Here is a 12,692-nt window from a genome sequence, read left to right on the forward strand (position 1 = left end):
TAAACTCACCTGAGGGTTTTCAATGATGTGGACATTTGTTATGTCATGATCTCCTGGATTACTTTGGTCGAGAAGTGGCAATGCCATGCCGGACATGTTATTTGAATATCGACTTCTTCCATCAATATGCCTAGTAATATAATTTACATCGTTCAAAGGAACACTTTCCTCGTGATGATCACGATCAATAGTAAATGGCCGTAGATGTTGAGCACAAAACGCCACGTCAGTACCCATTGAATTATGTTGGGGATCTCTTACTCGTTCAGCTTTCACACATTGACGTTTCAACACAATACTTGTTGTACATATTAATATGCAACAAACTCCAATCACACAACCTATCACTATACCTAATAGCTGCTGATCTTCCATATATAAGGCTGGTGGATTGGCAGGATATTTAGAATTAACCGGTGGGTAAATCTGTGTAGTTAATGGTATAATGGAATATATACCACTTTGGGGACCGAATCCAGCATCAGTAGCAGCACGTACCATAAAGAAGTATTGTGTGTTATTGCTTAAGCCATACAACTATGAAATAAGATTAAAGTTAATGATAAGTATTGTACTTCATAAATAAAGTTCAAATATTAAATACATACATCTAATGAATTTTTATGTCGAGAGACATTTAATTGTTGCCAGGATGTAGGTGGTATGTGAAGTTCGGATGTATATGAAACATAGTAACCCATAATCACACCATTTGACTTCATTGGCTCTACCCAAGTTATGCGAACAGTACTAGTATTTATCCATTGTAATTCTATTTGTTCAACTATGCCAGGAACTAAAATGTAAAAAAATGATTTATTTTATAAATATAGAAATTTAAAACATCAGTGCTGTTTATTGTGTATACCTCCTTGAAGCGTGCGTATCTGTATCTTTTGACTGAATTCACTTTTCCTGTTATTTTTATCTTGAACTGCAATTTTTATTTCATACAAACTATAAGGTTTAAGTCCTGATAGTTCAAATGAAAATATACCACTAAAAAACAAAAAATGAAATACAATTGTCTGTAAAATTAAAAATATAATATTTGTTACTTACCTATCAGTGAAAACTGTAGTAGAATTTTGAGAAAAATTAGATACTGGGTTATAAGAAATAATAAATAGCAAAGAAGATGGATCATCAAAATCTGGAGGAACCCATGACAAATTCAATGTCTGGAGTGATGTAGCAACAGCTTCGATCTGAGATGGTGGTGACAATGTATCAGACTTAACTGCTATAATTCTATATACTGATTCACCTTCGCCGCTTTCAGATACACAGTTTAATAGAACTTCATAAACATCCAAATCACCTAAAAAATCATAATTAATGATAATTCAAAAATTAGATAGAGGTATCAGCATAATATTTATATTATACCTCTGAAGTATGTGTAAAATAGCAAAATTACTTTCAGCTGAATCAATTTATTATTTTAGCTTTGATATTTGAACGAATTAACCTATTATTTAACTTAAAAGTAAGTATATTATCATTATTATCTAAAATAAATTCATGGGCTTTTGATTATATTTTAATTTTTAAGTGAGGAATGAACATTTTGAAATTTTAATATTTTACAAAGTTTTAACTTGCTTTAAAATTATGTTATACAGTATGAAGTATATAACATTTATTTTGTAAATTATGTTTTAAGATAAAGTATTATTATTATAAATGGTTTCAAGTAGGTAGTCAAAAATAGTTGTGCTTATATGATGAGACTAATTTAAGATGGCACACATGTCAGAGGTATAAAATTTATATAATTAAATATATAATATATTATGAACATATAATAATAAAATAACATATTAGTATTTTACATCAAAATAAGCCTATGTACCTAAATGTGCAATAATAATATTATTACATTTATGTAAGATACTCAAAGTCAATTCATTATAATATTAAAACTAATTAATAAAATTAGTTCTGCTAAAGTCAAATTTGATATAATTTGGGTGGGTTAAAAAATATAGAAATCAACAAATAATGCACAAAATTTTTTTTTACTAAAAATTACTTACTAGTATAATGTATTATATGATGATTTGTGTCTGGTCTGAGTGTATGCAGTAACATAACTGTCTGGTTTGTTTGGCTAGTGATCCGATACATGAGTTTATATGAGTCAAATTTAATTGATTGGTCAATGACAAACCAAGAAAGCTAAAAGTAAATAATATTTAATAAGAAACATTTTAACAGAATTATTAGAATTTTCAAATATTTTTCTAAAACAAATCATTGCATTTAGTATTCTGTAAACATTAAAATACAACAACATACCTTTATAATTGATCGGTCAATGCTAAACCTTAGAATAGGTACAGGCAAGATAGGATTAATACCCGGCAACTCAATTAAATGCCATGAAAAATCAATGTTAGGTAAACCATTTTGTGTTGCACCTAATACTTGCACTTCATATTGTTCTCCTGGCTTGAGTCCTAAAAAAAAAACCGATAATAAAACTATAAAGTAAAAATTAAAAAGGAAAAAAATTATATTCATCATACTTTTTTTTTTATTTTATTACAGCGTTCTGCGAACATTAATTTAAAATACTATATAGTATAATAAATAGTACTATTTAGCTATATATTATTATTATTATTATTTATTATTGATTTTTTATTTTTATTTTCATTGAGAGACAGAGAAAAAAGTTTGGGAAATGCTGCTCTATTAAATTATGGACTCAATTAATATTTAACTTTATTTTTATTGGACTTATGGTTTTTAGAGTTGTAAAAGTTATAGAAATATTCAGGTATCAAATGTTACTAGTAAATTTGAGTGAGGCTGTTTTTAAAAAAAAACATTTATTACAGTAACTAGAATTTGGGAAAAAAAATGCTTTTGTACTTTCAATAGTACTTAAACCTCTTAACTGAACAAATATCATTTTTTACTAAAATAATGTTGAGAAGTTCTAAAAATAAAAATATAAAAAAATATTAAAAATTTTTTTACAAACGGATTATAAGATATGTAATTAAAATTATGTAAACAAATCATTTTTTTGAAAAATTATGACATTCAGAATAGTGGTTATACCACTACAATGGCGCATTACTGTAAGGTAGTTATACAAACTAATTTCATTCAAAAATAAAAATGATGATATTACTATACTAGTTCCATCTCTAGTAATTTTAGAATATAGCCTTGTTCTATCCAAGGCTCAGTTATTTATAACACATTATAATATATTTCTTGACAAAAGGGATATATAATACTATTTATATAATAAATATAAAATTTAAACCATGGCCTATCTATATCTATATTTATATTGTTAAGTAAATATCTACAGTATTAAATACAAATAAGCAATAAAATATAATGCTAGTCAGTGTATAAAAACAAAACATATTATCATAAAATCCAATTGCTTGTTTACTTATATTATTCCCATATTTATTTTTCTCTCGTATTTATTATTTAAATGTGAAATATATCCAAAAAAAAAATCTATCCTAATAAAAATAGTTATCGATTAAAAGAGACTGTGTTCTAAAATACTGAAAGTTTTAAAAATTGAAAAAAAAATAAAGTATTTAAATAAAAGATAAATAATTTAGTTAAATGACATAATTAAATATAAATAATTTATTAACTGCATATTTATTTTCTAATTTAGTCATAATTCAAAGGTTGTTGAATCTATTGTAGAACCATTTTTTTAGCTGCTGAAAATTAATAAAAGAACTGCTATCAAATGACAAAAAATAAAACGTACGAACATTTACAATTAATATTTCTAATTAGTTATATTATTATATTTAATTTGGGGACCGCCCAATAATACAGGTCATTGATGGGAGATGCATAGAAATGGACAACAATCAGCCAGCTAACTAATTATTCTCTTTTGAGACAAGTTATAGTATATCTTATCATAACCAACTCTTTAAAATAAAGAGTTTGTAAAATAAATTTAAAGAATATTTTTAACTGAAAAATCATTGTCACTTAGTCAACTATAACGTATAATTTTTATACTGGAGGCTATCGATCAGCCAGTGTAGTAACATTATAGTACACAACCTTTGGAATGTTGAATAGATTTAACTTGTACTATAACAGCCTCTTAATGGTTCCGATTAATTTATGGATGAAAAGCTCTATTTTATATTTCATTGATAAAAATTGTGAGGTACCTGTTATTGTATATTGTCTGGCATCATTATGTAACAATTGAATGTAATTAGATGAACTATGTAATCGCTTCCACATTACTTGATATTGAGTAACCGCTCCATTAGCCAAATTTACATTAATTGCAGCCCATTCTACATGTAAAGAAATTGGGCTAAGAGGAGTAACAATTAATTCTGGAACTGTTTGTGGTGCTATAAAAAACAAATACATTTTTAATTAGATGAGTAATTTCTAAGATTTTTACAATAAATGTACATACCTCCGTCTTGAGTTTTACAAGTGACTTTTTCAGATTGATCAGATCCAGATCTACCATTATAGACTCGTACGTAAAAAGTGTAGTTTTTATATGGTTTCAATTTTTCAACAATAATAGAATGGTTTACACTAACTTGTTGTGTTTCTTCTCCACCATCTTTAATTAAAAATAAGGTTATATTTCTTAATAATAAGATTTTAAAATTTTAAAATTAAAATAAAATCAAGTACCTGTAGGCATATAGTGTATTGAATATGCTCTGGATACTTTATTTGCAATATCTGTAGACACAGTAGCAGATGATGATGATAGCACACCACTATGAGAAGAACCAAGTTGCGTAGAATCATCGCGAACAAGGATAGGAGGATCATCAGGAATATCTGTTGGAGACTTTCGCCAAGATACTTGAATTTGAGTAGAAGATAATGTACGGCAGCTAATATTAATAGGTGGCGAAGGTTCAAATGGAGATGAACTAATATTGAGCATTGCTCCTGCCCATACAGTCCCATATTGATTAGAGGCAAAACATTGATAGAATCCAGAGTCACTTGATACTGTATTACTAACTAATAAAAGTTGTTTGCTCTTGGCCTTTATACGACCTAAAGTAAAACAAAATAATGTATTAACTTGAGGCAATTTAATATCAAATCTTTATTTGCTTACCATTTAACTTTAAACGTTGACCATTGTGATACCATGTTATATTAGGAGTAGGATTACCTTCAGCCAAACACCTAAAGCGAATAGTATTTGCTATAGGCATAGTTTGTGTTTCTGGTGGAATAATAATGTTAGGAGGTGTCATCACTTCTAATCGAAAATACTATAATACAAGAAAAAGGCAAACACATTATTATTATCTAATATAAATAAGTAAAATAAATTCAAAAAGCTATTTTATATAATTATTACTTGAGCATGTGGCAAATCTGGCCATCCTGTCACAGATTGTAATGCATGGCATGTATATGTTCCTGAATCCTTAGAACTTACTCTCGTTAAACTTAATATGTTGACAGAAGTTCCTTCATCATTAAGTAAAGTATTGTGTCGGTATCCTGTAGACAATAACCAAAATAATACTAGCATAAATTTAATTAAATTTTTTAAATTTTTTTAGTTTACCTGTAGAGTTTATAAATGACCAGTTGAGCTGAGGAGCAGGAACACCAGTAGCCACACATTCAAATGTCACATTGTCACCTTCAGTCACATACTTAACATTCAAGTTTAAAACATTTGGCGAAATGAATGCTAATTTTTGGATACCCGATTGTGATCCAGAAGATCCTCCAATATTTATCTTGTTGACGACTAAATGACCAACATCACTGTATTTTGTCTTATTCAATAAATGATTTTTTCCCACACATCTAAGTTAAAGTTTTGTAAATTAATTAATTTACCATTTAAATAATATTTCTGATTAATATTTTATTATTTACCTATACTCTCCAGCATCATTCTCATTAACTTGTTTAATATATAGTACACCAGGAACTTTGGTTACAAACCTTTTAAAAACATTAATAATTATAAGAACATAAATGAATTTGTTAGTATTATTAATAATTACTTATTATTGTTACTGGACAAGACAACTCCATTTTTCTGCCACATAATAGTTGCTAAAGGAACGGAATTCACATGACAGTTAAATCGAATAACAGAACGACTAGCTTCTGAACTAACTGTTACATTGGATGGTTGTACATCAAAATCATGAATTACTAAAATAAATATATAATAATTTTAATATAATATATAGATGGTAATTAGACTTATTAAGCTGATAATAAAAACTGTTAATATTAATTATAGATAAATTATAGTTTTTTTTTTTCAAGAAAATTTGATTCAAACAGATAAATTTAAGATAATAAATAAAAATAAAAAAATCTAAAATTTGGACTATGAAATAATATTCAAGACTTGATAAACTTCTCACACTAAATTATTGTGAGTATTCATTATATATATATATATATATATATATATATATTAATAAAATAAATATTAAATTGTAATATGCAATGTTTGTTTAAAACAAAAAATGTTGTATATCCTAGTGGACAATACAGATTATTATCCACAGTTTCTTCAAACTCAGTGGGTAAATCAAAATTTCATATTAATTATATTTTAACAAAGTTTAGTTAAATAAATAATTTTTTAACATCAGTAAAATGACATAAAGAATTCGTAAAATTCTATAAAAGGTAATTGTAAACAAATGAATAATCCATTACAACACTAATCTGTAATTATAATTCAATTAGAACAGTCATACACCACCACATTACCGCGGAAAAGCATGCGTCTCATTATACACGTTTCAACTACTTGTGTACAAATTGTCTTGGTGTCACGTACCATTAAAATAATCAAGCGAGACGAAAACAAATTGTTAGTTGACGAAAATGGGAATGTATTGAATTATATTTTTTTACGTGACTTAATATTTAGCGCTTAGAGTACGCGAGTTGGACGTGAAAAATAATAATTGGAAACGTACATAATGCGTCAATCACCAACATCGTATTATTACGAGTCACGTAAAACAGAGTAAAAAATAAATTACGAAAAAAAATTCGAATTTTCTTGTCACATTCCAAGAATCGCATGATCAGCAACGCTGCACATGGACTTCATCTACCAAGAATTCCATAGTAATAATATTGAAGCCCGTGCGTTCAAATTGTATTTTCCCGTATCGGTAAAAAACTAAATCAGTTTAAAAATCATCCAATCTCATATTATATAGATACATAATAAAATGTATATAGCATAGTATATACATAGTATAATATAACCAAATATGTAGCTGACAATTTTGTTGTTGAGTTAAACCAAAGAGCATAATATCGTGGAAAAAATCGCAATGCTAACAATAATGTTTAAAATTAAAAAAAAAAACAATTAAATTGAAATATTTACCTGCCGTGAGCAATGTAACTGTTTTTGAGGAAACTGCACCGGTGGGCGTTTGTACTATACATCTATAGGATCCCGCGTCGCCCCCTTTTCTGTTCGCCACCTATAAATTATAATGATACAAATAAATATAGACATTAATGAGATAAAACGAATTCCAATTATTAAGCTGAAAACGTGCACAATAAACAATAATATAATAATATCAATGTAGAATCATATAATAAATAAAAGAATAAACGATACTATATTATTGCATACCTATCACAGGAGTTCTATAACTAATAATAAAAGGGCAACTTTTTCTACATATTTTTACCAGGAGCGGTAATTGATATTAACTAACAATTTTCTGCACTTAATCGACATATAATAATAGCATTTGTGCCATTCAAAGGATAATATTACAAAGCTCTATTTAAAAATAATATGTCACTTGGTACCTGTTCAAATTAAACGCCCACGATAATTTTCGGAACAATGAAAATATTCATGATTCAAAAGTTCAAGGAAAAGCATTCACTAGTAAGTACCAAAGTATACTATAAGTACCTACACAAAAGTCAAAAATATGCGATAGTATAAACGTATAATTTTAATATACATACACAAGCATTATAAATCAAATATATAGGTAGGTACCTATAGAAATACTATTATAATTTTTACCACACAAGAGCATATTTTGGAATCAAATAAAGTTTATACTGTGTTTGACTCATATCACAACGATTTTATTTTTATCATACTTTGTGAAAACTATGAACAATTTATTAGTATTGCATATTGGGCACTTGGTTAATAATTACTAATTAGTAGGGCTAGGATTTCTATGCATTTGCATGTTTTTTTCCTTAAGTCCAAATTGATTGGTTGTTCAGATATGTCCATGATTTGGCTTATTCTTGATTAAATAGTATCTACATTTTTTTTTTTGCATATTTTTGCATATTTTAAACATAATGCATATAATTGCACATATATAAATTGTTGAGTATTTTATTAATTTTAACTGGTATTTATTTAATAAACATCTAAAATTAATAGTTTATTTGTCGAATTATCGGAAATATACTATACCTATTTAAACAAAAATTAACTTAATACTAAAGAAAAATAAGGGATTCAAAACATTTCTAAAAATGTGTAACATAATAAACGGTGATTATAAAACGAGAGAAAAATTTGTTAATATTAGGTATTTGTACTTTAAATCCGGGACAAAACACGTCATTTAAACAAAAATTAACTTAATACTAAAGAAAAATAAGGGATTCAAAACATTTCTAAAAATGTGTAACATAATAAACGGTGATTATAAAACGAGAGAAAAATTTGTTAATATTAGGTATTTGTACTTTAAATCCGGGACAAAACACGTCATTTAAATATGCTCCAACAACATCGTGTGATGTGGAAAGCAGTTTCAGCCAATATAAATTTTCGATTTAATCGCCGGTCGTTCACATTTTAAAATTTTAAAAACATAATTTAATAATAGAATGTAATAATATTAACTAATATTTAAAAAAATTTTTTTTTGCATATTTTACAATTTTTTACTGCAAAAAATCCTAGCCCTACTAATTAAGCTTAAACACGTCGTCTCTCGATTTGTTTCACTGTTTAAGTTCAAGAACGTACTTAGAAAAATTTTTAGGGAGGGGATAAATTAAAAAAAAACAAATTTATAAATTGATTACATAAATTAATAAGGTTTGTAAATAATAATTTAAATACGCACAGTACATAATACAAAATAAAATTCAATTTGACAGCATTAATTCTATGAATTTCTATTTTTATCTTTAGAAAAACGGTTGATTAATTCTTCAAGATATAAGTACATGAATATTTCAAAGTATACTAAGTAATACTAAATCAGTTTATCTATCAGTGGTATAGCATTTTACAAATAGTTCTTTTTTTTTTAAAGAACAAAATGTCTTTTCTGGCGTTGCGGTTGACACCAGTAATCAAAACTTTTAATAAAAAGGAAATTACTGAAAAGAAGTTTCGGCTACAGTTAGAATATGCTTCAAGTACTTCAGTATTTTATGAATTTATTTGACCACTTTCTTTTTCAAAGATTTAACTCGATTTATATAGAATCCAAGTACAAAAAAATTAAAAATTACCTAGTAAACATTAAAATTACTTGTCTTTATCGACGAATTTATGCATTTATTTGGTAGTAATGAATATAAATAGGATATAATTTTTTTAATGATTAGTAAAAAGTTCTTTTAATTGATTAATAACTAAAATCATCGAAATAGCAGAACAGAAATAGTTTTCAGGACAATCACTATACACAATTCTGTTGACGAACAATTATTCTTGAAATTTTTTTTTCTTGTTTATCAAAAGATTTTTAAGGAAGTTCAACTTAAAAAAAAATAATCTAAAGGTATATGGTCCATATTTTCACATAAATTTCCAAGCTTGTTTATTATTGTTTCTATATGTTTTACAGCTTCAACTAAATCACAATTAATTAATTATAGATTTTTACATAGAATAATGTCATTAAAAATAGGGTATTAGAGGTCACTAAGCATATTACAAATTTACTACAGCTGCAGAAATTCTGTCAAAGATGTATAGCAATATTTTTAACTAATTGTAATTCTTCCAATGTCAACAATAGTTTGATAAATTAAAAAAAATCTCAACATTTCATCATAGTTCTCGCCCAACGTGTATCGTACATCGAAGTCAATTTTGTCCATTTATAGTATTTGAAAAAATTGTTTTAATACTGCTTTTTAATAAATTTGTCCTTATCGCTGAACTTTTGATAAAATTTCCAACATATTAATTTGTGCTTATAAAACTTCTTATACATTGAACATTATATAAGTGAGCTAAATCTAAATTCAACAAATGAGTAATGCAATGCACGTAAAACGTTGCTTTGCTGAGTGGGTTTTCCTCGTAATCGTATATTAATTTGGAAATGTTATTTATACCGTAATAATATTATATTGCAATTATTTTTTTTTTTTTATCAAGCTTCAACAAGACGGCAATTATGGCTATTAGCTTTAAGATGTTACGATAGGGTACGGTACAGTAAGTGTTCTCATATATGGTGCATTGATTCATGGCGAAATACCCGGGTGGTCACCTATCCGAGAGTTAGCAACGTCGGTAGGGCTTAACCACAGCACCATTGACAGTGACTGCGTCCAAACACCACGCCACACCGTGGATCAAATCTCCTGTAAATATTTCTAAAGACATGTAGCGTGGTTTATTCATACTGTAGTGTGTTTTAGGGATGAAAAATAGGTTGATTACTCCAAACGACACAAATATTTTTGTACTTGTCATCAGAATTTTTTTTATTTAAAATTGCTAATTTTCCTTAGTAAATTTTATTTTTATATTAGTAACATTTAGATCCATCAACACTATACAAACCATAAAATTATACACACCATTAGTTACACGGGTCAGTGAGCAGTTTAATTTCCCATCAATCTACCTATAGCTTATTCATATATATTATATATTGTTATTTCTCAACAGTCTCAACGATTGAACAACTAAATGTGGGTTTAATAACATCAATATTCGATGGAAATGATGGAATGTTAGAATAAAATGAGTATAATAAAATAATATTAGGAAAACAGCAGATTATTGATGTTGCTAAAAATTTAACAAATATTTTATATGCATATTTCACATTGATTTTTTTATTATTTTTGGTTTTTTTTTTCCATATCCGCGACTTTCCATTGATTTGGTATCGACAAAGTGAAGTGGCCAATTGTATTCAGTCATATACAAAGTGGATTGATATGAATATATACGTACGCGTATTATTTATTTTTATATCAGATACTCAGTACAATTATTATTATTATATATTATTAACCATAAATAATATAATATTTTTATTTTTTTAACAATAATTGTATTATAGTCTGTTAAAGAGAAAAAATGTGGATGAGCGTACTTGGTGAAACACTCTGTTTATTATAATCTATGAATATATTTTGAAATTGAATACGAATAATGCACAATTTGAAGTACAGACAATATTGAATACATACATTATTTTATGTGTCCAAATGATACAAATAGTAATGTACGGTTATTTATACCTTATACCATAGAATATATATATATAACTAATTACATATATATTACTTTATACATAAGGGTTTCAAAAATATTTAGTATCTTTATAGATACATAAATCCTCCGCAAGTAATACGCATATAATATAGAAACTAAATAACTTATCAAGCCCATTACAATGAACAGAAAAACTGAATTGCTTACGGTTTTGAAAAACAGAGAGCCGTTGGGAAGAATCTGACGGCGCGAGTCGTTGACTAGATCCAAAGTGCGATTGTTGTACATCCATAGATACGTGGCATTCGGCAGTGTGGAATGACATTGTAACGTATAAGGCTTACTGCGGATCGCAACACCGTCCTCTGGTGGCTCTGTGATCCACGTTGAGTCTGGTCCAATGTCGACCGCCATGTCTGCTCGTACTATTCAAAATTAAAATATGAATTATATAAATAGGTCGATTTTTTTTTTTTTTTTTGAAGGTTAAAATTAATCACATAGGTTCACTATGCACTTTTAAAATTTATTAAAATAGATTATCATACTAAATCTGAAAAGTGATCACGAAGTCAATTTCGTTTCTTATTACCGTTTTTTTAAACCGTGATTAAAAAAAAACGATTTCAAGTATTACCAGATCGTGCCACGAGAGGATGATGTTATATCTACCACATAAACTCTTTTTTATACGTGTGATGGTAGTTATACTAAGTAATACTAACTCTGTCCAACGAGAGAACATGCCTGGTAGCCTGACAATAATCAGTTATTTTGCGTTTCTCTTATACGCGACACATTGTCTCAAAGTGGAACCGGTATCAATGACTGAATATCACGTGGAGATGCGCAAAATTTAAATATTCTATTGTTGGACAGAGTATAGGCAGTTCCGGTAACCACAGAAAAAAAAAGGGTAGTATACATCCTAATTTTGTAGTAATGTTAAATATTATCAATTATAAAAAAAAAATAGTAAAACTTCGTGATTATCAAACCTATACAATAAACTGTATATAGAAAATTAGATTAGGTATAATAGGACTACGACTACCCGTTATATAAATAACAATTGACAATGATAATATTTCAGTCTCTAATCTTCTCTAATTATCTACAGCCAAAAATGAAATATCCAAAAAACAAAATACCTGTACTTAAAACTATTAGTTTAATAAGTTTTACAAGTCTAAATATTTAAAATTAAACATTTTATCTTTTG

General features: G+C 27.3%; 1 protein-coding gene across 1 annotated transcript in view; it reads right to left on the bottom strand.

Annotated features, from left to right (window-relative positions):
* LOC132920139 (protogenin B-like) overlaps positions 1 to 12,692 on the bottom strand; it is a 39,075-nt gene that overhangs the window by 3,574 nt on the left and 22,809 nt on the right. The window contains exons 2-17 of the mRNA XM_060982305.1: positions 11,678 to 11,895; positions 7,385 to 7,484; positions 6,024 to 6,177; positions 5,893 to 5,961; positions 5,573 to 5,820; positions 5,360 to 5,505; positions 5,111 to 5,270; positions 4,669 to 5,046; positions 4,439 to 4,594; positions 4,179 to 4,370; positions 2,302 to 2,462; positions 2,040 to 2,181; positions 1,063 to 1,321; positions 869 to 999; positions 609 to 796; positions 10 to 537 (exon numbers count right to left, since the gene is read on the bottom strand). Coding sequence (XP_060838288.1) covers positions 10 to 537; positions 609 to 796; positions 869 to 999; positions 1,063 to 1,321; positions 2,040 to 2,181; positions 2,302 to 2,462; positions 4,179 to 4,370; positions 4,439 to 4,594; positions 4,669 to 5,046; positions 5,111 to 5,270; positions 5,360 to 5,505; positions 5,573 to 5,820; positions 5,893 to 5,961; positions 6,024 to 6,177; positions 7,385 to 7,484; positions 11,678 to 11,895 — 3,230 coding nt within the window. The remainder of the gene's footprint in view (positions 1 to 9; positions 538 to 608; positions 797 to 868; positions 1,000 to 1,062; positions 1,322 to 2,039; positions 2,182 to 2,301; positions 2,463 to 4,178; positions 4,371 to 4,438; positions 4,595 to 4,668; positions 5,047 to 5,110; positions 5,271 to 5,359; positions 5,506 to 5,572; positions 5,821 to 5,892; positions 5,962 to 6,023; positions 6,178 to 7,384; positions 7,485 to 11,677; positions 11,896 to 12,692) is intronic.

Source organism: Rhopalosiphum padi, chromosome 1, assembly GCF_020882245.1.
Source record: "Rhopalosiphum padi isolate XX-2018 chromosome 1, ASM2088224v1, whole genome shotgun sequence".
In the NCBI taxonomy this organism is placed as follows: Eukaryota; Metazoa; Arthropoda; class Insecta; order Hemiptera; family Aphididae; genus Rhopalosiphum; species Rhopalosiphum padi.